Genomic DNA, 27,678 nt, shown 5'->3' on the forward strand with positions numbered 1-27,678 from the left:
GAAATGCAACGCAGGGAATTCTGGGAACATAAGTTTTACGTTTTTACCCTGTACATTTTACAGGAACTTACCATTAACCATTTAACATGTTTTTACTGTAGCATTTTCACAGCTTTTTACCGTTAAAATCACGGTGAATAAAAAAATAAAAAAGATAATTGTGAGTCTTTGTCTCTGTTCTGACTTTTTTTCCTTGCCATTGTGAGATATAAACTTGCAATTGTGTATAGACAGTTCTCAATTGTGTATTTCACAGTTCTGAGAAATAAATGTCAGAATTGCGAGTTTGTGTTATGAAATTTTGAGAAAAAAAGTCAGAATTGTAAGAAAAAGTCGCAATTACCTTTTTTGTTTTTTATTCAGTGTGGAAATGGACTTCCATAAATATTAGTCAATATTATTAATATATTAGCTAAAAGTTTTGTATAATATGTAAATTTTTCCTTTTTTCCCATTTTGTGTATTAATAAGTTTAAACTTCGGTCAAATTGATTTGTGATTAATGTATAAAGTTGATATATTTATTTATTTATTTATTTATAAGGGTTAGTGCTAGGAAGAAGTGGATCACCTAAGCAGAAAAAAAGAAGCCACTAAAAGTGGAGACCCAGCAAAGTTTCTAAAGCCCTACAAATATGCAGGGATCCAGGAATTTATGATCCCACACCTTCAGTAAAAGGGAGTGAACTAATTATCAATAATCAAAACTTTACTTTTGCATTCAATTTTTGGTAACACTTCAGAATAGGGAACACTTATTCACTATTAACTACGACTTTTCCCTCAATAGATTCCTAATTTGCTGCTTATTAATAATTAGTAAGGTAGTTGTTAAGTTTAGGTATTGGGTAGGATTAGGGATTTTAGAATAAGGTCATGTATAATAATGCATTAACATGTGCTTAATTACTAATAAATGGCTAATATTCTAGTAATATGCATGCTAATAAGCAACTAGTTAAGAGACCCTAAAATTGTCACGGTCCTGCTGGAGCCAGGGAAACGCGGGGACCAGGAGTTTCTCCAAACACAGACTTTATTGACACGCAGGAACACAGGATAGCAGGACACCAAAAAGACAATTAACAACCGACGTGGAAACAGGGAAACACAGGGCTTATAAACAGAACAAAATCAAACGAGGAGAACTGAAACAAATGGGGAACAATCACACACGGCTGGAAACTAATGAACTCATAAAGACAGGAACAGGAAGACCAAATATGGGCACGAGAGGAGGGGAAACACAAGACACAGGAAGACAGGACTGACAAAAATAAAGTGTTACCCAATTTTTTTGCTTTTTTATTTAAGGAGTTAAGTTAAGTTATTTTATTATTAACTATTTTTAAACATCATGAATTGTAATGCAGACCACATCTATATTGTTTTTATAGAACATCCAGTAACCTAGGCAGATGATTCAGAGGAGGCAAAGGATGCAGATGTGAGACAGCTAGAACGAAGAGGGCAGAACCAGAGAATAAATTCACCTCTGCATCCACAATGAATGCTGCTAGTGCTCCATCTGCAGCTGATGCTGCAATAATGGAGTATTTGCAGAAAAACAGCATGGGGAGGATGATCTTGATGCATTTTTAAGTCCATGTGAAAGATGCCAGAGCACACAAAAGCAAAGCTAAAATGTACTGTTCATGAGCTCGTCCAGAGAGGAGAAATGGAGACAATGCATGAAGCCAGTGGATCCTCTTTAGCCTGTGAATCTGAGCACACATTCTTATAAGCTTCCATTATATTCTGTGACAGTGGGAAGGTCTCATCAGCCACAATCACACGGGGGATTGGTTTTGAGAATCCAGGCAGTGGTCTTGGTTGAGAGATTGCCAAATTGTCTTTTTTTATTGCTTTCCCTAAAACACTTTGAGCAAAGATGCCCTCATCACTGTTGGAGCCATGGCCAATTACTGATGCACAGCATTTTTTTTGCACACATATATTACACACGAACAATGCGCAAACATACACAAATTTGTTGTTTTCTTTTGAAACTGAAGATTTTGAACTCATGATTGGTGAATACTGTGCTCATTGAAACTGAGAGTCCAATATTGATATGTTTCTCTGAAGTTCTCCTTCTGTGACAAACTTTTGAATCATGAACTAAATAGTTGATGTGTCATCTGAGGACTCTGTTTAAGTGTGACCGTGTTAATCATTGTGCAAATTGAACTGTTTTTGTGATAATTGAACAATACATTCATTACAAGTTCACCTCTACACCTTTGAATGCTATGGTTTTTTTCTTTTGTGTTGACATTTTCTTTCTGTGTGTGTAATTGGTGGTTTCAGTTATCCTGGTTTAAAGTTGGAAATTAATTCTAATTGGTAGCTTGAACTCTACCTGGCGCCCGAATCTATAAGATAAATTGTAAAGGTTTAATCTAAGTGAAAATTCTTCGTTTTGGGGTGTGCCACCGTTACAATTGGATGCAAATTGCAGATGGATTCCAGGAAATGTGACAGTTCCCAAACTGCACTGGAGCTCTAGATGGTAAGCATGTGGTCATCCAGTCACCATCAAACTCTGGATCCACCTTTTATAATTACAAAGTTGGTTTCTCTATTGTTTTGATGGTACTGGTTGACCACAGGTATTGCTTTACCATAATGGACATGTACTGAGGCTGCAGTTTTTTTGTTTGTTTTTTTTTTCAAACATGTTACATCCAGCTCGTTTTAAAGCTGCAACATAAAAGAGGGATCAAACAAGAAAAGATCTCAATGCAAATTGTTTTATTGAATTAAACTAATACAACAGCAATCAGTGACGATAATAAACATAAGTTCACATTTCAAAGCCTGAAAACATAATAGTTACAATCAAGCATTTGTATTTATATCGTATTTATTTAGAGAGTAGAGGTTGGCACGCAACAAACCAACAGAAGCACGTATGGCGTATGGCATGTGTCATTGGTCACAGAGGTTTTATCACGGGTGATTAAAGACAAAGAGAAGAGTTACATTCAACACTGAAATGCCAAAGCTTATGTAAAAAAAAGAAAGAGAAAAAAAACATAGGTTGCAGATTTATTTATATTATTTTTCTATTATTAAATATATTATTTAAAATAATAATAACAATCAGTGGCAGTTTGGTACTCTATATGTTATTAAGACCACAAGATGGCCACATTCTACACCACCAGTAATAACCAAAGCAGCCAAAACTGGAGCTAAACGCAAGAAGGACATAAGATGTGCTCACATTAAATTGGTCTCTGACAATTAAATGCTTAAATTTACTTTATAAGTTGGTCAAGATAAAAAAGAAAACTAAGAGAGTCTTTTAAACAATTATTATGTCATATAAACAACAGAAATCTGAGCAGTTAAAAATGTATGCAAGAACAAATGATAGTCCAATTAATACACACCAAGAGCATAATACTCTCAATGCACAAAATAATTTAACACTTTTTAACTGTAAATGTAAGAGCTGTGACTCAGTCAATGACCAGAAGTAAGTCTTGTTAGCACATCCTGCCTTGAGGTGAGACTTTTGTGGTTTCTTATTTGCACAAAGTGCACAAACATTTCAGAGCTTGTCTCACTACTTTATTTAAAGCGAACTATTCCAAACTAATTAGTTAATAACTGAGCACAAAATATTGCAATATTGTAAAATGCAACTCCATATTCAAGCGCTTATATTATCATTTCAAAGAGTGCCATCTAACACATGAAGCTGTCATGGTGACCAGATTCCACAGTGATTTCCTGTAAAAGCAGCTCTGAATTTATTTTTGCTGCGATAAGATGGCAATGAACACGACAGGTTGAAAATGCATTACAAACTTGTATATACAATCTTTTACAAAGTATGCTATTAAGCAATATGAAATAAGGGCTACTCAAAAATGGCTACTCGTACACTGTTTGTAAACAGACATCTGTTGAGTGTTAAGTTAACTACGCAAACATTTCAGATTCAACTCAAGAAAATTGGCATTTATATTCTAAAATTTACGTTGGGCTTCTGTTCCATGTAAATTAAACCCAGTGACCCTTATAGCTGAACATATTTAATTTTTTTTTGCCAGTTGTCTGGACACACCTTACACACCTACAGCTGCTGTAGGTTAGTATCTTTGTTTTTTGCGATTAGCAAAAAACTTAAATAGGCCTAAGGATGCTAAGAAAAAAAAAACAGAATTTCAACACATTAAGAACAACATATACATCAACAGTCATTCTAATGCACAATTAATGTTAATAAGGTAGAACTCCAACTCACCTATGAACCCAAATACCAGAACAACACTGATCAGACCAAAAATGACAGTAGCAGTCTGCCACAATGTCGGCTCTGTAGGTTGCACAATTATAGTGTGATTCTGACACTCTGAAGGTTGAGTTGGGACTGTAAAGAAAATATAAATACCTGTATATACAAATGCTGGTGTATATGTATATTAGTGTAAGCAATTGCTTTTATGAGCAACATATTCTTATGAAGAAGTAGGTGAAGTATCACTCACCAGTGATCTGTGTGGTCTGGTCTAGTCTGGTGCCGTTGCTGAATTGTGCAGTTCTGTCTATGTTTGTACAGTAATAAACTCCTAACTCATCAATACTGACATTATTTATGACCAGATTATGTTTAGGCTGCACTGAATATTTCTGTTTTAATCTGTTATTAAAGTAAAATGTTGCTGGTGGGTTTGAAAAGGAGCGTAATATCAGAACTGGAGGATCTGGTAAATTTAGTAGCAACCATGTCACCTCCTTTAAGTCAAGACCACAGTTTATGGTCACATTTTGACCCAAATCTGTCAGCTGATTTGTTAAAATCTCTGCAACTTGACACCATGCAAGTAGATCTGTGAGAAAAAAAATAATAATAATTAGGAGTGTTTCAATTAAAATGACTAAAATGTTGACCATCAAAAATCCATTTATCCACAACAGATATGCATTTGAAAAGATTTTCGCATTAAACTCACAGAGCTGAAGCTGTAAGATCTTCAACATGGTCCAGTCTTGTTTCACACAGCTCTTGAGATCAAACTTTGAGATAAAACCATGAAACCAAGAGAGGTCTTTAAGCCACAACAAGCAGAGGAAGTCAAAGACAGGAGTTTAAAAATAACTATTCCTGGCAGCATGGCACTCTACAGAGCCTTTCAGTTATTTTTGTGAAGTGACGAGCCAAACAAGAAACTAAAGTAACTTCTGTGGAATGGAAACTTCTGTTCAGTGGAAAAGCTGCCATTGGATTGGTACATGTAATATTTAAGTACTTCTATTTTCACTTTAGTTACGAATATGTACCTTTTAATTAATAATATGCAGCCTTCAAGGGTAAATATGGTGACACTGACAGCATACTTAAAAAGTCGCATGTATTTATGCACCTTTTGCAAGTGGTCAGCATTAAATACACAAGGAAAATGGGTCTAAAACGTTTTTTTGTCAAAACCACATATGGAGGTACTTCACTTAAGATCCCATATTGCATATAACATGCTATCTGTCCTGGACAGTAGTGAAGCACCACCTACTCGCTGCCCAGTCACTTAACATGTGATCTTTATGGGACTTATTATGAGTAAGTTTACCAAGAGCGTGTTCTGGATTCTGATTTTTTGATTACTAAATTTGAAATCACATCACTGTCAAGAAACACTCACAGACTCTATGAAAGATCCACGTGCAGCATTTAATAAGGTAATCCAAAAACATAAGACAAAAGGGGGAAAAAAAAACATCACACAAGGTGAAAACAAACCAGAGACCAGCAAATGCACAGAGTAATTCTTCCACACCCAATTCTCAGTCTGCATGGTATATATACAGGTAATCACCCACTGCTGGAGGCAATGAGGCTTGATAGTCCATGCAAAGGATGATGTGAGTTGAAATCCAATGCAAACACACTATAGTTCAAAAGTGTGCCCTCTGGTGGCTAACATGGGCACACCAACAGACAGTTGTGACAGGACTCCCCCTCTAAAGAGTGGATTCCAGACGCTCCACCAAGAGTCAAAGAAATCCAGGAGGGAGGTGGAATGGAGGCAGACCAGGGGGAGGGATGGCGGGCCAGGCCCGTGTAGTGGAAGAGGGCCTGGAGAAAAAGGTAGGTCAGGGTGCCAGGGAGGGGCCAGCAGAGCAGGAGGCCAGGGTGCGTCTGAAGACCACCACAGTAAGGCCGATGAGACCAAAGACCCCCACGGTGGAGCTGAGGACCACTTCAGCCGAGCAGACAGAGCCGAAGATCCCCACAGCGGAGTAGATGACCACCAGGGTGGACCAGGCTGAACTGGAACAGAGAACATAGAGAGGTTAGTAACAGCCTTGATGGCTGCAATAGGACAGGCTAACAGTTCAGCAATGGTCTCCTTGACCAAAACAGGGCACTGAGTGAATTCAGTGGCAGTCTTTGTGACCATAATAGGCAGGGCTAAGAGTTCATGATTGGCTTCTAGGGCCAAAACTGGCACGACAGGGGATTCACTGATGGTCTCCATGACCTCGTCAGGATAGATGAAGAGTTCATAATTGGACACCCCCACCACCTCTGGAGGTTCTGCAGCGGATGCCGCCACACTACATTACTGTAGTGTAATACATTATAGAGGTCTTCAAGCCCGTCGGGTCCCGACAGGGCCCCACACGCTGAGTCCATTCAGGCCGGGCTCGGGACATTTTTATTTGATCTGTATATTTTTCTACAGATCTCGGGCTAGGGCCTAAATTTTAGGCCTGTGCAGGGCTCTAATACATTACTGTAATAATGTATAATGTAATTAGTGTAATACATTACTATTGTAATACGCAAATCTTACATCAGCAGACCAGTCTCAGAGCCTGATGTACAGTAAGCGAAAATAAAAAAGACTTTCAGCAGTCTTCTCCCTGAGGTTGTGCCTCCTTTTCTTGGTATTGCTTCTCCTCTGTCCTCTACTCCTTGGAGGGGGAGTGTGAACTATGTGTAGCCGGGTAAGGTATAGCCCAGGTATGATTGGCTGATGTCATGCCAGCCTGTGAACCTATCAGTGTCCACATCTTTACATTATACATTATTACATGTCAATCAGTGACGTGACTACACCGCTGCTTTGTTTTTAGTGTTTGTTTGGGGGTGACTGTTTTAACTTGTTTTGTCTTGGTCTTATTTTGGTTAACTGTTTATATGGGTTTCTTTCTTTTTCATTTGAGCAGTAACTTGTTAACTTGTGTACAAATTAACTGGGAGGCAAGTAAGATATTTGGCCTTGCCTTGGTCAGCCATATTGTTCCTCCCATTGGTGTACATGACTGCTCATTTTTATTTTTTTCATTTGTATAAGTAGTTGTTGAACTTCTGTGTGTGTGTTCCTTTTTGGAGTAGCTTGTTCTGTTGTGGTATGAAAGTGAGGAATTTTGTATTTTTGAATGTTTTGAAGTCTGTACTAGTTAACCGTTTTCTCATTTAGGAGTAGAACCTTTTAAAGCGGGGGTTGCAGTCCTTTAGTGTGTCCACATGGAGTGCTGTGCTTAACCAATTGTATTGCTTTCACAACTGTGTGGTGAAAATCCAAAAGGCCATTTCTCTCCTACTGGTCATTTCTATAACTGGTAGATTGTGTATCTGGTTTGATTTAAGATATTGTGTACACAAACCAATGTGTCAAATTAATGTTTAAGCTTGTGTATAAATAAACTGCTTAATTTGTTTATACTTTGTCTATGTCTCCATGCTCACCCTGCCTTTGGCAAGGAACCTGTGTGCCCTTGTATAGGGCTGTTATGTCCCGGTACATTCCGGGTGGTGTTGACTATAGGATTTGTGTCCGTTGTTATTGGTAATTTCCCCTACCTGACCACTCTGCCACACCCGGAACCACCAGAGGCGTCATGCCCATTCAAGGTGAGGGGGCACGTGGATTTTGAATGCAGCTTCCAAAAGACAAATGGCAGATTAATATTTTCTAGATTTAATGCAATCACACCGGCGTGATTAGAACGTTAAGTGCAGCACAGCATCAGCTGCTAAACTAAAATCTGTGTTCGCTGGCTGGCGGTGAGCCAGAGACAGACGCATTCTTACAGCACTGCGCATTATAACCAATCACACACGATGCTGTTGAGCTTATGAGTGCAATGACCAATCAGAGACATTCAGATGAGTCATCGCTAAAATGCCAGCGTTTTCTTCACTTGCTGGCTGACTGAATACCTCTTTCTGGTGAATTCTCTCGTCAGAAACAAAGCGCAAATGTGTGTATGAATCTGTAAGATATTAATTTCACAGTGTAAACCGCTTCAGTGATTTTAATGGGAGTTTTTGAGAGTGCTTGAACTAATCAATGAAAATGTTCTTTGTTCTCTTTCTGTACAATGAAAGTGTTATGATTAGTAGCCTAACTTGCAATGTTTTTATTCACATTAACTTTCAATGTTAAATTCACATTAAATATAAAGTCAGTCGTATTAAAAATATGTTAAAGCAAGACACCCATCTGTTTAGTAAACAGACAGGTTTTATGCATAGTTAATAGACTACATTATAAGGTTACTTTGACCATCGCCCACTATAGATCAACATAATCTATAAAGGTGAGAATCAAGATATTTCATGATATAGTTAATGCGTTTGGGAATATAACATAAGTGCTGTTGTAGCTGCTATGTGTCACATGACGACGCTTTCTTACATGCTCCTGAAGACATGAAAGCTAATGACGTGTAATGCAGGCATCCCTTAATGCTCATGGTCGCTCTGCAATGATTATTGGCATTTGTTTACACATGCTTCAGATACTGGTCACACTGATGGCATTTCCCATAGTGTCAACTCCATGACGCAGCATCGAAGTTCCACTTCGAAAGGGAACTAATAATAGTATTAATAAGGGAGTATTAATAAAATGAACAAACAAAAATAAGCAGTATTTTGTGTTTAACCTTTGGCAATCCATTTAAATAATGAGTCAAGAAACAGCTGCAAAATCATGATGATATTCAAGAAAATACTTGAATACCAAATGCCAAATTCTTTGTTAGATCACAACAGATTGAATAAGAGTATAACTATGTATTAAAATATAGTAGGCAATAACCAATACATAGTTAATGGTTACAAACACAATAATTCTTTGATCAAAACAGATTGAATAAGCTTACAGAACTCAACTTAATGTCTGTGACTAATTCTCCACTGATGCCATAAGCTCATTGTCAAGAATCTTCAGCCTCCATTGCGAGTCACCACTGGTAACATAAATGTACATGCTTCTTCTAGTTTCCCATGTGATGGGAAACTGCCTGTCATTAAAAACATATGTTATTCATTATAACCATTGGCTAATCTGTATGCTCGCATGGAGTCATTTCACAGCTGTTTTAGTCACATTTATTTGTATAGCACTTAATACAATATGTCTACAGACTGTTTCAAAGCGACTTCACAGCAGGAAAATAATTGTTAATGAAGCATAGTTGTTCAAGTTTGTGTTGTGGTATTAGTTGGTCCTGGCATGATGTGTTTTAGTTGCTGAGGTCTTCACTGGTTACAGACTGTATATATATATGTGTGTGTGTGTGTGTGTGTGTGTGTGTGTGTGTGTTTGACACATACAGTGCATCCGGAGCAGTGCAAAGTGAGCTTCACTTTTTCCACATTTTATGTTACAGCCTTATTCCAAAATGGATTAAATAAATTATTTTCCTCAAAATTCTACAAACAATACTCCATAATGACAACATGAAAGAAGTGAAATCTTTGCAAATTTATTAAAAATGAAAAACATTGTGTGATTTTTAGGATGCTCATTTCCATATCCAGCTATCCCCTCATCACAGGCGCTTTCTGAGATTTGCTTTCGAAGGAGTGGCATTTCATTTACATACAGTGCATTTTATACATTTATATTTGTATATAATTTTATACTAAGTCAATGTGCGATACCGAAGAAGACCACTTAAAGACACAGAGAGACCACTTTATCTAAAAGACAGGCCTCTTTGACTCCAAAGATGAGTTTTCCATTTTAGAGAAAAATGGAAATCAATAGTAAAAGCCAGAGATAGAGCTGAAAGGATGATAGTAAGAGGAAGACGAGGATGTCTGTTGTCTCAGATAAGAATAGCATGGGACAGAACATTATTCCTGCCTGTTATGGGGTCAGTTTTATATGGGATCAACATCTGACACTGTGTATAGCTGACAGATGTGGGTTTAAGGTCAGTTTTGACTTTCTAATATAAGCAGTCTCTTTCCAATACAAACAACATCTGGCAGAAATGCAATCATCTACTCTCTCCCACTGGACAGATGTAGTCACTGAATGCATGTTCTGCCAAATAAGCAATAAACGATCCACCATTTAGCCCAAATAGTCGCATCATGAAAAGTTTTAAAAAAGTGACCCATAATGAGAAGCAGCTAATACTACCAGGTGCCTTTATATTCTAATATTATTATAGGATTTTTAAACATCTGCCTTTTCTAGTGCATAGTTGAGTAGTGAATTAGCAAAGTAGCCAGTCTTAGGGGTAAAACGTTAAAAGTAATGCGAGTTACAGTTTACTTTTTTAAAGTATCTAATAAAGAATTTTCTTCTCCTGCATCCTATTTTTCATGCAATCCATAGCTGAAAGATTTGTTTGAGCTGTTGACGTGAATTTATACTGTGCTTTAAAAAACACACAATGCAATCCGCATATACACAGATGTCTGTATTTATTTGTTTTTATTTTTAATTTCAGGTTTTTAATAATTGTTATTGAACAACAGTTGGTATTTCAATTGTAAGTGGCATATAATGGCTAATAAGGCCCACAGCTTTGTACACAAGAACTACACAAAACAAAAGTGATTGAGACCCAAGTAAACATTATGTTTTACCATTTGTGGCCCTGGACCACAAAACGAAAGTCGCTGGGGTATATTTGTAGCAATAGCCAAAAACACATTGTATGGGTCAAAATGATCCATTTTCCCAAAATTTTCCAGCCAAAAATCATTAGGATATTAAGTAAAGATCATGTTCCATGAAGATATTTTGTAAATTTCCTACCATAAATATATTAAAACTTAATTGTTGATTAGTAATATGCATAGCTAAGAACTTCATTTGGACAACTTTAAAGGCAATTTTCTCAGTATTTAGTTTTTTTTATTAGATTCCAGATTTTCAAATAGTTGAACATCTCGGCCAAATATTGTCCGGTCCTAACCATACATCAACGGATAGCTTATTTATTCAGCTTTCAGATGATGTATAAATCTCAATTTCGAGAAATTTACACTTATGACTGGTTTTGTGGTCCAGGGTCACATTTGCTCTGGGAGTAGTGCAAAAACAAAACATATTCGTACACAAGCATCTCCATATACTGCAGCAAAAGCGCTCGCTCTACTGGTGTGCTTGACGCCCACTCTGCTAAAACAGGAAATATAAAATTGCAAACCCCATATAAATTTTATCAAATGAATAACACCATGAATCAACACAAGGTACACAGCAAAACTGGAGTCCACTTCTCTGTCACATACACATTCAGTAAAAAACAAGTGTTGATTCTTGAGCACTGCAGACAGAAAACAACTTGTGATCTCTTCATCAGTGCACCCATTATGTGTTATTAATCTACGGATCATTTCTACTGTAAAAACTGTAAGTTGTTGTATATGTAAGTGGAAAAATAATAAATGGTTTAATATCAATATATATATATATATATATATATATATAATACTGTAAAAAAAAAAAAGAAAATTACCATAAAATATACTGTTTAAATAATACTCTTATATAAGGTCTTACTGGACCTAAGACTTTATCACATTTTTGTGATACATCCAAAATACTCATTCTTCTGCCAGCCAAAAGATACAGGCCCTTGTCATTTCTAGGCTGGACTGTTGCACTGCTCTTCTGGCTGGACTGCCAACATGCGCAATTCAACCTCTAACAAATGATCCAGAACATATCAGTGCGACTGGGCTTCAACGAGGCCAAAAGTACAACATCTCTCTTAAATCTGTCTACACTGGCTCTGCATCTTCCTACTTCCACTCGCTCTTATGAGTTTACAAGCCCTTCAGAAGCCTGAGATTGTTAAGTGAACGACAGCTCACAGTACCATCACAGAGAGGCACAAGATCACTTTCCAGAACATTTCTGTTCACTGTTCCTGGCTGGTGGGATGTTCTTCCCATCCAGAACACCAAATCCCTGACAGCTGAAAACTCATGTCTTCTTCTATGAGCACTTAACTGCATCCTACTGGGAAAATAATAATAATAATTGCCTAAACAAAGTCTGAAACTTCATATTATGAGCGTTTCTTGTGTTTATTTGCCTCTTTATGATGGATCACTTGTTGTATTCCTCATTTGTAAGTCGCACGCTATTTCTGTTTCTATTTTTTAGTGTGATGAAATGTTCATCTATAAACGAGTTCTGGCAATGTTGTCTGGACAGTAGTTCTGGACGTGGTTTTCTATTTAGCATCTGTATTATTATGGTGGTTATCAGCACAAAACATTGCTATATTCACATTACATAGTTTTTTTTTTAATTGCTAAGACCAATTTTTCAATACATAGGTCACTTTCCCAAAACTCTTCACACAGTGAGCGCAACCGCAGTCTATGTGGCCTAAACTGTGCATTATTTATCATTGCATTGGCGCAGAGAAAACATTCAGTGATGACAGCTTTCCAATTACAAGAATTCCTTTCTTACTCCTACAGAGCAACTTGCATGTTTACATAGTCCTTTTACAGTAAAACCTAAGGTCAAAACCTAACATATACAAATTGGAATAAAACCGCAATAAAACAATTTTACAAAAGAAAATGTTGTATAATGTTCTTAGATCATTATTTTATGAGGTGACAATCTTTGATAGTGCTATGGAAGAACGATTTGATTTAACACAAGAAGTATGAAGTGTTTTTATAGTTTTAGTGCATTTTGAATTTGAAATTAGCTGCTGTGCCAAGCTGAAATGTATTGTTGCAGAACTGTGTGGGGAGTTTTGAAAAAGTGCCTTAAGTATTGAGAAATGGGTCCTAGCGATTATAATAAAATAATTGTAACTTTCTGCAGCGCATCAGATGAGGCCTGGGACTGGTTCATATTACAGCCAATGAAAATATAATGCCCGTGCACAGAACGGAAATGATCATTACAATCACATCTGGTCTTGGTTTTGTTCCTTCACTGGGGAATGATCTTGTTTGTCTCTCTGGAAGACAAAAGATTTACACAGTTTTAGAGAAAAACACAAGAAAACATAAGTGTGTCCTTTCATAGTGTCTACGCAAAATAATATAGGCTGAAATATAAACTGTTTTGTCAATCATGTGGTTTTACAAACCTTTAATCAAAAGCTCAACACTGATTACTGATTCCTTCATGTTGATGTAACACTTGTATTTTCCTGCATCGGTGTGTTGAAGGTTGTTGAGTTTGAGGGAGAAGTTTCCAGTCTTATACTCCTCAGGGAAGCTTTCAGTTCTGTTCTTGTACGGTGGTTCCTGTCCTTCCACAGAGACTTTACACTTTATGATAGCATACACATTCTGGCCGCTGTGTCTCCACAGCACTTCTATGTCTTCACTTGTAAAGTTCTTAGTAGAACAAGGTAAAACAGCAGAGGCTCCAATAAAACCCACAACAGTCTCCTGTAGAGACACTGAAAACAGATAATTAATTAAAAACTAAAAAAAAGAAATATAGCTTAGCAAACACAAGGTAGAAATTTGCTTCTGAAATAACTTAATTTTAGCACTCACCTTCATTTGTTAAAAGAAACACAGGCAGGAAATAAAATAACCACCACCTGTAAACACAGAAATAATTGACATTTCCCTTTAGCAACAAGAATTTTCTCCTATTGAGCTTCATCATAAACATGCGCAGCGAAGCACATACATTATTTCTCAAACTCTCTAAAGCTGCGGTCACATAAGCAAAATTTCACAGGAAAAAAACAGATTAATTTTCCCTTATAATGTAGCGATGTATGAAGTACAGTGCACAGTGAAGTAGTCTAACTTTCAAACCAAGCAGCTTTCAATTGATCGGTGAGGAGATTCCACATAACACACTTTAACATAAGTGAAATCTGCATGTGGAAGAAACTGAAACGTATGAGCGCACAAATTCCTTTTGAAATGATGGGAATTTTGCAAGCAATAGTGAATATGAAAGTAAACTTAGCAGTAAGTAGCATTCACAATCCATGTTTTGTAACACCAGTTGCTTTGTAATCCATGTTTTTTAATACCATCAGTTTTGTCCTCAGTAAATGCATACACAGATTTCATGAAATATGGCAACACAAACCTTAAATGTCATGCAAGAAAAAAATAGATTTGATGTTATTTGATGTTTTAGGTTTGTGTTGATTTGATATAGTACACTGTAAAAAGTGAAAGTTACCTAACTTAAAAAAATTGAGGAAACCCTTTGCCTTAAAATTGAGTACATAATAATTATAAAAAAAAGTTAAGTGAACTTGACAATTCAGTTAACTTATTTTTTCAATTATCATTTACTTGGCAACGGGTTTCCTCAATTTTTTTAAGTTAAGTCAACTTATCACTTTTTATAGTGTATGTTAATGAGCGCGCTGATCTATATTAAGGCTTAAACTTCAATATGTTATTCATACAAAGGAAGGAATCATGTTGCTTCAGAAATATACAAGTTGAGTTTTATGGAATAATTTCATGCTAATTGTAGTGTGCTTTTTAGAGACCCTTTCTAGTCATAATAACGATTTAATTATATTTAATAATATCGTATACAACTTGATATTATAAAGTAAATATATTTTGCCTCAGATTGAATAATTGAAATTTATATTTACATACATACATTTGTAAAAATATGCGTTGTAAAATGTACATTAGCTGGCCTATGTAGAAACATCAAACTTTACCTCCTGAGATTTCCAGTTTCACATAAGTCCATGTTGACAACAGTGAATTACTGTTTTTAACACCAGATGTACACGCTCAACTTGCAAAACCAGATGACGTGGTCCATATGGAAGCAATCGTTTTAAGTTTTATTACAGTAAATGCTGGAATCATAAAAACAAATTCAATACACATTCTTCCGAAACAACTCACAGCGACAAACACGTAGATGTAAAATTAAGCTTTTCATATTAAATCAAGGTTACTCACCACAAACAAGGCAAGTATGTACAGTAAACATGTTATCATTAATATTGATCTCATCATGCACAGCCATGTTATGTTGGGGACGGCAAACAGCTTCTTATCCAGTTCGTTTTTCTAATTAAAAGCATGAAGTATTACAAATATATCACTGCAGTCAGCCAATGCAAGCAACGTGTTTTGTAAGCTCGCAGTACATACACATACATGCATATCCTGTGTTAGCTAAAATGTAATGCATAAATAAATGCACAAATAACATTTGTTGTCTGCATCCTATAGAGAACGTGAAGCTAAGTCACGCCGCGTTGCATGCTGGGGCGCCGCCGCCATTTTGAGAGGATCACCCTCTGCTGCAAATGCTGAAATTATTATGGATACCTGCTTATCTTTTGTTTTGTTTTTGCCTTTAAGTTAAATATTCACATTCTTCATTGGATCGTTTGCAGGGAAGAGAAGCTATTTTATCACTTCGCATGATAATTCGATTTTTTCTCTTAAGATTAGTATAATTTAGTTTACTTTTGATCTGATTACTGTGAAAACAGTGTCGTCCACTGGATGCTCGCTGCTGCTTCAGCCATCATATGGTAGGCCTATATTATCCAAATAAAGTGTTTGTTCAACAAGCTGACAGAAGTCTGTCCATTTCTTTGTTGGAAATGTTTTAAAGTGTAATTGTTGTCATTGTAAATATACATTTTTTCATGGCCACTGACGAGAATCATAGATTGTGGGTCACATTCAGCAGACAGACACAAGCACACTGTTTATATTTATTTAAACAAATGACAACTAGAATTAAATCCCTGGAAGCTTGAACAGTTTTGTAGCATTTTAAAACGCTAGCTAGCTTTAATGTAGCAAGACAGTGATGCTAAAAGACATGCAGATGAGGCCAGAATATTAACACAACTTGTTTAATTGCACATTAAGCGTTTTCGTCCCTTTCGAAAATCGTAATGAAGAAAACGCTTATGCGTTAAGACAGTATTTAAAGTTCATATTTTGGATTCATCAGTTTTTCTGCAGATATTATGCTTTATTAGTAAGGTGTGTACAGAATGTGGTCTTTTACTATCACTGTCTCTGTACATTAAGCATTCTTTATATGAGAGGAAAACGCTTAACGTGTAAATAAACGTGTTGTGTTCACATTTTGGGCTTATGTGCATATTTGCACGTAGTAAATGCTTTATAATTTTGTCTTTGTCTTGGTACATTAAGCTACATGAACCTTTACTTGCACTTGTCCCTGTTCAAGTGCAAGTACGAGTCGTACTCGCAAAGGTGATTTATTAAACCAAACAAAATCAAAACTTTCAAAAACACGCAGCAACACGATTTTTTTCTTTTTTTTTTTTTTTTTGAGTGACAAGCAGTGGGTTTAATCGGTGACATTATTAATTGATTTACTATCCGGCCTCGTCATCTCCGCAACCTGCTTCCCATGGTGTTTTTACACAGAGAAAAGGCGAAAAAATACACTGCATTGTCCAGTTTTCTCTCAGAACCATGAATGCATTTTCCACAATCACGACAGAAAATCAAAATTCTGCCCTGAACTCAATAGCGGAGAGGCAGCGCGATCCTCACAGTATGGCGGATAAACAAAGCAGTTTCCCAGAACTCAATGCGGCGTGACGTCAGCTTCACATTTTCTATATAGTACCCATGTCAGAGTTTTGAGACTTTTATTTTGAAACGTTTCACACACTCAATTTCCCAGAAACACATACATATAAATGCCTTGCTTGTGCTGAAGATAAAATGAACTCTTCTGACTTTTACAAGACAAGGGGTTCTCTGTCAGGGTTATCATCATTTAGATAAATGTATAGTGGTCAGCGGGTTAGAGTTGAAATACACTGGATCAATTGTAAACAATGAAGAATCCTATTGTGACAGTAATTTTGGGTTTTGCTTCATGTGTCATTTTTGATTGGTTCACAGTGTTAATTTCAGGTGTGTCTTGTTTCGTGTCTTTGAATGTTCTGCTATGGAATAGAAAATTATCAGTAGTGTGTAACAAAGAACAGGAATTAAATGCATAGGAGCATATATTTTAAGACATTTTAACATTAGCTGCTTAGGCTACTTTACAGCATTAAAGACGAGTGTTTATGTTTCAACTAGCTACTATGGTACTGACATGGGTACAATTTAAACAAATGTATCCTACTTCTTGTCTTTATCAACTAATTGTAAAAATATGGACTCCTTATAGGCGTTTTATAAAAAATAGCACACATTTCTACATCACTAGTTTGTGTGTGTGTGTGTGTGTGTGGCAGCCTAAAGCAAAAAGTGTTCCAAGTGTAGGATTGATCTACCTTTCATTATCTTATTCAGTCATTTAAAAGATATACACACAGTATATACAATATATTAAGTTAAACCATATTTAGCCTATTACAAGGAACTTGCTCAACTTAGTATTTAAAAATCGCCATTTTGAACAAACGAGATGTCACGTTTCGCACAGATCCAAAACTTTTCGGGGGCTGAAGGGCGTCGTATATTTAAAGGAACACTCCACTTTTTTTGGAAATAGCTCATTCTCCAACTCCCCCAGAGTTAATAAGTTGAGTTTTACCGTTTTTGAATCCATTCAGCCGATCTCCGGGTCTGGCGATAGCACTTTTAGCATAGCTTAGCATAGATCATTGAATCCTATTAGACCAGTAGCATCGCGTTCAAAAATTACCAAAGAGTTTCGATAGTTTTCCTATTTAAAACTTGACTCTTCTGTAGTTATATCGTGTACTAAGACCGGCGGAAATTCCGATATGATTAGGAACTATACTCCCAGTCCGGCGTAATAATCAAGGAACTTTGCTGCGGCAGCAGGCGCAGTGATATTACGCAGCGCCTGAAAGTAGTCCCCAGCTATATTATAACTAGGTACCTGGCTGGGGACTATGGCGTCAAATCTATGCCATTAATAACCGAGCGCACCACTTATGCTGGCGCGCGCAGTAAATCACTTCCGCGAGAGGAAAACAGATCTACACGCGAGGAAACGGGAGCCCGCGAGCTAATTTCAAACACTCGCGCGCGCGTCACTTGTCCTCTGCGCGCAATACAAGCCCTCGCGCGTCACTTGTCCTCTGCGCGCAATACAAGCCCTGGCGCGTCACTTGTCCTCTGCGCGCAATACAAGCCCTCGCGCGCGCGTGATCATCCCCCACATCCTCGCGCTCGATCTTCTCTCACCTGCTCGCGCGAACACTTCTATTTTTGTCAGTCGTGGGCGGGCTTGCTGTTTTAATTGTTATCTCTAACGCCATTGGTTACTTCCCCTTTTCCGGAAGTCAGCTGTGATTGGACGCCTGTGAAAAGGTCTATCAAAAGGTCTATCTGTCTATCAACAGACCAGATGCAAGTTGTCATTTATTTATTTATTTTTTTTTATAAATATAAGTAGGGTAAAGTGCAGAACCCTCTTACAATGAAAGAATATATTACCATCAACCCCTAAAATTTGACATAGTAATACAAAATATATTAAAAAGTTTATACAGCAACTCTTGCTTATTTATATGAACAAATAATGTATTCATCCAAAGGTCCTTTGAACCAATTTGGGATTTACAGTCATGTACATTTACATTTACATTTAGCAGACGCTTTAAAAGCAACTTACAGTGCATTCAGGTTATACATTATTGTTATTTTTTTATCAGTATGTGTGTTCCCTGGGAATTGAACCCATGGCCTTTTGCACTACTAACACAATGCTCTACCACTGAGCCACAGGAACACTTATTATTATTATTTACAATTATTTAATTGACACTTCTCACATTTTTGAGGTTGTATATAAATATGGTTGGGTAAGCATATAGTGGTGAACTACAACTAATTCAGCATATAGCAACAAGTTGACTATTAGCTTTATTTTATTTTATTTTCATTTTGCAAAGTTAATATAACCCAAGCTTTATGTTGTATGAAAATTTCAAATATAACCTTTTTGGTAGATTTACCATGCTAAAAACCGTGGAAACATGTCATTAAAATCTATAAAAAAGGGTTTATGCAGATTGAGGCTGATGTATGGGAGGAGAGCCTCAGTAGGATTCGATCTTGCTCTATTAGTTCTAGGCATCAGTTAATTCAGTTTAAGGTGATGCATAGACTGCACTATTCAAAATCTAAATTGCACAGAATTTTTCCTACTATCTCTCCTATTTGTGACAGGTGTAAATCTGCAGAAGGCTCTCTGACCCATCTCTTTTGGACATGTCCAAAACTATACGATTTCTGGTGTGACATATTTGAATGGTTCTCGGATATGTATGGTTGTGTTTTTACACCTGGTCCAGAAATTGCATTATTTGGTTATTCTATTTCTCTGTTAGATCATAATGTGTCTGTACAAAGTACAATCATTTATGGAATGATTATTGCTAAGAGTGTCATTCTGAGGCTGTGGAAATCGGACACTGTTCCTCAGTTTAAGACCTGGTTGAACTATCTTACTGGAATATTGCATATGGAAAGAGTCCGGTATGGAGTTATTGGTAATCTTAATAAGTTTTACAGTATATGGCAAGCATTTCTAGATCATTTGGATCAATGTAATGCTGACTCTGACGTAATGCTTAGTATCTTGTCTGCCCCCTATTGAGTGCCTAGTCATTTTTCCATTGAAACTGCTTGTATGCCCTGATTGTTGTTCTCAAAAGTCTGTTTTTTTTTTTTTTTTTTATTTATTGATTTATTTTTTAATCATTATTATTTTATGTATTTTGTTCTTTTATTGTTGTTGTTTATTGTGCAATATAAAACTAATAAAAATACTTATAAAAAAAAATAAATAAATAAATGACAACTTGCATCTGGTCTGTTGATAGACAGATAGACCTTTTGATAGACCTTTTCACAGGCGTCCAATCACAGCTGACTTCCGGAAAAGGGGAAGTAACCAATGGCGTTAGAGATAACAATTAAAACAGCAAGCCCCGCCCCACGACTGACAAAAATAGAAGTGTTCGCGCGAGCAGGTGAGAGAAGATCGAGCGCGAGGATGTGGGGGATGATCACGCGCGCGCGAGGGCTTGTATTGCGCGCAGAGGACAAGTGACGCCGCCGAGTGTTTGAAATTAGCTCGCGGCCCCGCTTCTCGCGTGTAGATCTGTTTTCCTCGCGGAAGTGATTTACCGCGCGCGCCAGCATAAGTGGTGCGCTCGGTTATTAATGGCATAGATTTGACGCCATAGTCCCCAGCCAGGTACCTAGTTATAATATAGCTGGGGACTACTTTCAGGCGCTGCGTAATATCACTGCGCCTGCTGCCGCAGCAAAGTTCCTTGATTATTACGCCGGACTGGGAGTATAGTTCCTAATCATATCGGAATTTCCGCCGGTCTTAGTACACGATATAACTACAGAAGAGTCAAGTTTTAAATAGGAAAACTATCGAAACTCTTTGGTCATTTTTGAACGCGATGCTACTGGTCTAATAGGATTCAATGATCTATGCTAAGCTATGCTAAAAGTGCTATCGCCAGACCCGGAGATCGGCTGAATGGATTCAAAAACGGTAAAACTCAACCTATTAACTCTGGGGGAGTTGGAGAATGAGCCTATTTCCAAAAAAAAGTGGAGTGTTCCTTTAAACAGGAGCGCTCCGAAGATGATGTGAAGTCGTGAAGTTTAGAATTGATCATATTAACCTGTGAAAAATGCTGCCCATAGGGGTGATCGATCAAAAGAAATCATTTGCATGGGTAATATGATTTGCTTCATAAAACAAAGGGCATGCACAATGAGGAACAGCCGTTTTTACAAAATACACTGGCGCGTGCATACGAACCATTTGGACGTTACGTTTAAAAAGCAAATGTTATTATCTCCCCGCTTCATATGAGAATAAAATAAAAATCCCAGCAATGATATAAAGAATGCGACAAACCTCAGAGAAATGAGATGCTTCTCAAAAGTAGTTTCTCCTTAGCTCTTCCCGGGGTTCACATGCAGTAGGCTACTGTGGCATTTCCAGTGAGATTGTATAGCCTATAAATAGCCTACACTCGAAAAAGTCCCAAAGTTTTCTGCCAGTCCCCTCCTCCTTTTCTCGTGAATATGTTAAACTTACCCAGAAACCTAGATTATTCTATCCTTTGCCCATGTGTAGGCTATCAACTTTCTAGTGACTAATTATACCATATAGCTTTTGTCAAAGCTGTCTCAGTTATCACTTGAATAAATATATCAAATATCTTATATTTATATACATATCCATACACTTTTTAAAAAAACACACAATTGAATACTTCTTGAGAGCTCAGCTTGGTATAGTGGTTGTAACATAGGCAGTTGCAACATGGCTTTCTTCAATCAACAATGAGATACAATGATGATATTTATACTGCACATACCGAATAACCCCTCATCCTTCCTGGAAGAGAGCAGCCAGATGTTACCGTTATACACACACACACACACACACACACACACACACACACACACATATATATACACACACATAATACATATATAGATATACACACACACATACACACACACACACACACACACACACACATATATATATATATATATATATATATATATATATATATATATATATAGATTAAAAGTAGTTAATTTCATGTTCAAAATGCACAACTCCCAAAACACTTCTTCCCTTCTATTTCTCCCAAGCTGTTTACAGTTTATACACCTATATCTCTTTGAATATTACAGAACTCATTTGTTGTTCATTTGACTTTTTTTCCTTGCAAATGCACCCTGACTACCTTCTTCTTCCTCTTCCTCTTCTTTGACCATTTACAATATTGCCATCTGCTGGACTATTGTACAACTTACTTGACAATTTATTTACTTGACAATTTAGTCTTGACTTTGACTTCCTCTGCTTGATGTGGCTTAAATAGTCCTCCTGAAAAGCCCTGAGGTCAGATTTCATCTAAAAAGCAGCGTGAACCAAGACCGCATCATGTTGAAGATCTTAAAGCTCCACCTCTGTGAGTTTATTAATGAAAATCTTTTCATACATGTGTTATAATGAATAAATAGATTTTTTTTTTTCTTGTTTAAATGAAAATTCTAAACAAAATACTTCAAATTATTTTTCTCGTAGATCTGCTCATATGGTGTCAAGCTGCAGAGACTTTAACAGATCAACTAATAGATTTGGGTCAAAATGTGACTATAAACTGTGATATTGATGCAAAGGAGGCCACATGGTTTTTGCTGAATTTACCAGATCCTCCAGTTGTGATATTACACTCATTCTTAAACCCACCAACAACATTTTACTATAAAAATACCTTCAGGAACATATATTTAGTGCAGCCTAAACATCGTCTTTTCATCAATAGCATGTCTACTAATGAGTTAGGAGTTTATTATTGCATGAACACAGAAACAGATGTAAAATTCAGCAACGGCACCAGACTACACATCGCCATACACATTGGTGAGTGATACTACTTCAGTTATGTGTTTATACTAATGTATACACTGCCTTATATATATATATATATATATACACACAAAGATATATATTTGAGCATGTTTTTTTACAGACCCAACTAAACCTACAGAGTTGACACAGTGTCAGAATCGCACTGTAGTGTTGCATACTGAGCAGACAACAACATGGATGATGTGTCTTACTCTAATATTTTGCATTATCAGTGTTTTTCTGGTCATTGGGATGATCGGTGAGTTGCTTTCCGAACTTATTAAATGTACAGTAGCATAACTCCTGTAAAAATACGATGCTCTTTTTTTTTTTTTTCGGAAGGTCAATTAAGTTCTTATTTTATTATTACTTTTTTGAAGCATTCCTGAGACAATCTGATGGAAGTGACAAAAATCCACAACGACATACGGACCTACAGTAGTTTCAAGCTACAGATCTTAGGGTGACCAGTGTCCCAACTCTCTTAAAATTGTGAATAGCCTGCCCCGGTCTTTCCCTTTAACTTTTAATATCCTAGTTGTCCTATGTTTTGTATTGAAAAAAAAAAAAAAACTGTTTCTGTGCCATTAAGTTGATTTGCTGTTGCAGATTTTTCACCTGTTCTTAAAGCACTGCAGGTTTGCTTTTACAATAGAGTTTCCGCATAGAAAGCACAGGCTACCGCTTTCTAGGTAACTCACTGTGTTGAGTATTTCTTTTAATAATGACCATGATAAAATGATTATCGATAGTTTTAAGAAATGACGAACGTGATGCATTGTAATGCATTTCAACCGGTCATGTTTATTTAATTGAGTAATTTAGTCAAAGAAAATCTCTGAGCAGCTTTTGGAAATCCTCAAATCTGGTTGCCATGAAACTTGATGCATCTGTCCTCATATTAAAATTACTTGCATATATGGAGTTGCATTTTATTTTACGTTTCATCATGGAAATTTTGTTGAATTGTTTTTTGAAATAAACTATGTATGTCAGCACTATCACTATGTCCGTACTTTCTTCTGCACTTGGAAGCTCCTGTCGTCAAGTCAAATTCCTTGTGTGTGTAAACATACTTGTTAATAAAGCTCTTTCTGACTTCTGACTAAACGTCTAAATTCACTTGTAAATTTGCAGTTGAAATTTCAAGCACGGCTCATCATTTCCTGTGGTTTTAGAACAACATAGTAATGCACAGAGTATATGGATTGTTTACTTCATTTGTATTACACCACAGGAATTTGTATAGGTCTAGTTCAAGTGGTGAAAATAGATCTTTTGCTGTGTATCTTAAATTTAACAGTGCTTGTGTGACAATATATGAGCTGCTTTTTGTGCTTAACTACAATGCTGGATTTTCACAAATGTTTCTCTGTGGCCACAGATGGGATATACCCATGGCTTGGAAATCATATTAAAGATCAACAATAAACATTATAACTCTAATGTGCAACATACTGTATAGTTCCTGTGAACTTTTTTTATAAGTTTTTTTATAAGATGACAGGAAAGTATTGGGGCAGTGAGAGGGGAGCGGGATTCGAATTTGGGTCGCTGTGAGCATAGTTGTGTTATATGTCGACGCACTAACCACGAGGCTATCGGCGCTGAGGTGTTGAAACAATCTTTAGAGAAAAGTCTCACCTATATCAAGGCAGGATGTGCTGACAAGGACAAAGGGGGGAGTAAGTAGAAAGCAGTGTGCTTTTTTTTTTCAATTTAGTGGAAAAAGTCTACGCATATATAGCCAAAGCACTTAGAAGATCCACTTAAAGGGAAGCACAGAATAGTTCTCAAGTTGGGTTGCCTCTGATTTACTAAAGTTAATCTTGTAGGCCGGAAAACTACTGAATATTGTAGGCTGGAAAACTGCTGAAACTATTTAACAATTCCAGCTCAGACAATAGCATATAGTTGGCATGTAAGTGAAAGGATATGATTAGTGTCTCCAATTTGAATGCCCAACAGTTTCAGTCATTTGGCTAGTCAATCATTTGGTGATTATACACCTTCAGTCTGAAAATCCAAAAATTAACAGTTTTGCTATAGTGGTACGAAGATAGTAACCGACTACCAAAGACTGAAACACAGGTCTAATTATACACAGAGGAACTGAATAAAAAACATGTGATGACAAGAAAACAAACTCAATCAAAACTTAGAAACAAAGGAAACCAATGCAGAATTTGAAACCGCATACTAGAATACTCTTAATACTACATGGCAGAAATAGTAAGAATATGCTAATATCCAACCAAACCACAGGACATGTGACAATAGAAAATAATTATAGGCTATCAAAATAAGTCCTTAAAGTGATCATTTCCAAAACACTGCTTGATTAATCTTAAAAAAAAAAAAAAAAAAAATCAGTCTTTTATTTTAATTCACTTTGAGCAAACGTGGCTCTTACCATAAACATTTAGGTTTCGAAACATTTCAAAATTCAGAGGTTAGCATTATGAACACACCAATGTTTTTTTTTGTTGTTGTTGTTGTTTTTATAATGTAGGTTCCTTTTTAAATAATTTATTTCTAACTCTTTAATTAAATGTTTTCTTTTTAATTCTTAAATATTTAATTCTTAAAGTGCCCCTATTATGGGTAATGGAAGGTTCATATTTTGGTTTTGGGAGTCCCCAACAACAGGCTGACATGCATGCAAGGTCAAAAAACACTTTAATTGTCTTACAATATGCATTTATTTTTACCTTACTTGCTCAGCGACTCCCAAATGATTAGCTCAGCGATTCATTTTTCCAAACTCCTCCTTTGCGTGACTCTAATCTGCAGTGATTGGTCCGAATGGTCTCATATCCAGTACTTTGATAAAGCAGCATTTGTGAGTGCAGTGCTGCTTTGTGTACAGCGTTACCGGGGAAACAGCTATTTTAACGCTCCTCGGGATTCGTTTTAAAAATGACTCCTTTCAGTGATTCAGATTCGACTCTTTCTTTTGAGAGACAATAAGTTGCACTTTCAGATGTAAAACTTTGCAGAATGTTTTCATTCACTTAGAGCTGTGTTACACACTGCATGAAAGGTCATTTTTAAACATCCATAATAGGGGCACTTTAAAGATATAACTGTATCAAACTTGCCTATACAGCTGCATCTCAATAAATTAGAATGTCATGGAAAAGTTCATTTATTTCAGTAATTCAACTCAAATTGTGAAACTCGTGTATTAAATAAATTCAATGCACACAGACTGAAGTAGTTTAAGTCTTTGGTTCTTTTAATTGTGATGATTTTGGCTCACATTTAACAAAAACCCACCAATTCACTATCTCAACAAATTAGAATACTTCATAAGACCAATAAAATTTTTTTTTTAAAAAAAAGGTCTTCTGGAAAGTATGTTCATTTATTCTATATGTACTCAATCCTTGGTAGAAGCTCCTTTTGCTGTAATTACTGCCTCAATTCGGCGTGGCATGGAGGTGATCAGTTTGTGGCACTGCTGAGGTGGTATGCAAGCCCAGGTTTCTTTGACAGTGGCCTTCAGCTCATCTGCATTTTTTGGTCTCTTGTTTCTCATTTTCCTCTTGACAATCTATGGGGATCTATGGGGTTCAGGTCTGGTGAGTTTGTTGGCCAGTCAAGCACACCAACACCATGGTCATTAAACCAAATTTTTGGTGCTTTTGGCAGTGTGGGTAGGTGCCAAATCCTGCTGGAAAATGAAATCAGCATCTTTAAAAAGCTGGTCAGCAGAAGGAAGCATGAAGTGCTCCAAAATTCTTGGTAAACGGGTGCAGTGACTTTGGTTTTCAAAAAACACAATGGACCAACACCAGCAGATGACATTGCACATTGACCATGATGCCTAGACACCAGCCGCAGTCCATTCCTTGTGAAGTTCACCCAAATTCTTGAATCGATTTTGCTTGACAATCCTCATAAGGCTGCGGTTCTCTCGGTTGGTTGTGCATCTTTTTCTTCCACACTTTTTCCTTCCACTCAACTTTCTGTTAACATGCTTGGATACAGCACTCTGTGAACAGCCAGCTTCTTTGGCAATGAATGTTTGTGGCTTACCCTCCTTGTGAAGGGTGTCAGTGATTGACTTCTGGACAACTGTCAGATCAGCAGTCTTCCCCATGATTGTGTAGCCTAGTGAACCAAACTGAGAGACCATTTTGAAGGCTCAGGAAACCTTTGCAGGTGTTTTGAGTTGATTAGCTGATTGGCATGTCACCATATTCTAATTTGTTGAGATAGTGAATTGGTGGGGTTTTGTTAAATGTCTGCCAAAATCATCACAATTAAAAGAAACAAAGACTTAAACTACTTCAGTCTGTGTGCATTGAATTTATGTAATACGAGTTTCACAATTTGAGTTGAATTACTGAAATAAATGAACTTTTCCACGACATTCTAATTTATTGTGATGCACCTGTAGTTTGCCATGCCAAAATGGACTACAAATAATAAAGCACTTAAAGAAGCTTCATATGTAATGCCATTTGTAGATTACTTTTAGAAAACACTTTCTTGAAAATATTTGCAATTGGTTTGACAAAAGGTGTCGTCATACATTTTTTTTGTCATGTTGATTTTTTGTTGAGATGTTGTGTTAAAGGGTTAGTTCACCCAAAAATGAAAATTCTGTCTTTAATTACTCACCCTCATGTCATTCCAAACCCATAAGACCTCCATTCATCTTCGAAACATAAATTAAGATATTTTTTTGATGAAATCCGAGAGCTTTCTGACCCTTCATAGACAGCAAGGCAACTGAAAAAGTTTGATGGTCCAGAAAGGTAGTAAGAACATCGTTAAAACGTCTTGTTTGACTTTTTTTGTGTAAAAATACTCAGTAAACAATCAAACATGAATACTGTGAATTGGAACATATACTGTAGACATACTGTTTTTTTCCCTTGCTATATAATAGGGAAGCGTGCAATTGTGGGGTGCAGCCTGAGTGTGGTCTCTGATTTCATGTTAAAGTATGCCAAAAAATTATCACGATGGTGAGCAGCCTGCCAGATTGTGCATGAAACATCATGTGCAGTGGTGCAGTGTTGCATGCTGTTTATTTAGACAAGTGTATAAGACTATTATTATGAATAGTTTTAGGTGTTGC

General features: G+C 36.6%; 2 protein-coding genes across 4 annotated transcripts; one reads left to right on the forward strand and one right to left on the reverse strand.

Moving 5' to 3' along the window:
* Nucleotides 1–10,682: 10,682 nt before the first annotated feature.
* Nucleotides 10,683–21,570, reverse strand: LOC131531165 (CD276 antigen homolog). 2 transcript variants are annotated; one of them, XM_058761739.1, is made up of 5 exons: nt 21,069–21,570; nt 14,905–15,048; nt 13,754–13,800; nt 13,336–13,653; nt 10,683–13,203 (listed from the first exon to the last, which is right to left on the reverse strand). In XM_058761739.1, exons 2-5 carry the CDS (start codon nt 14,934–14,936, stop codon nt 13,091–13,093), a joined length of 510 nt encoding a protein of 169 aa, XP_058617722.1. In that variant the 5' UTR covers nt 14,937–15,048; nt 21,069–21,570; the 3' UTR covers nt 10,683–13,090. The 2 variants fall into 2 exon arrangements, with proteins under 2 accessions (XP_058617722.1, XP_058617723.1); XM_058761740.1 differs by lacking the exon at nt 21,069–21,570 and adding an exon at nt 15,155–15,171.
* On the forward strand, nt 20,127–23,736 carry LOC131531163 (uncharacterized). Of its 2 annotated transcripts, none has more exons than XM_058761738.1 (5): nt 20,127–20,157; nt 22,054–22,143; nt 22,260–22,598; nt 22,708–22,845; nt 22,967–23,736. In XM_058761738.1, exons 2-5 carry the CDS (start codon nt 22,116–22,118, stop codon nt 23,026–23,028), a joined length of 567 nt encoding a protein of 188 aa, XP_058617721.1. In that variant the 5' UTR covers nt 20,127–20,157; nt 22,054–22,115; the 3' UTR covers nt 23,029–23,736. The 2 variants fall into 2 exon arrangements, with proteins under 2 accessions (XP_058617721.1, XP_058617720.1); XM_058761737.1 differs by lacking the exon at nt 20,127–20,157 and adding an exon at nt 20,397–20,696.
* The last annotated feature ends 3,942 nt before the right edge of the window (nt 23,737–27,678 follow it).

This window comes from Onychostoma macrolepis, chromosome 22, assembly GCF_012432095.1.
Source record: "Onychostoma macrolepis isolate SWU-2019 chromosome 22, ASM1243209v1, whole genome shotgun sequence".
NCBI classification, from domain to species: domain Eukaryota; kingdom Metazoa; phylum Chordata; class Actinopteri; order Cypriniformes; family Cyprinidae; genus Onychostoma; species Onychostoma macrolepis.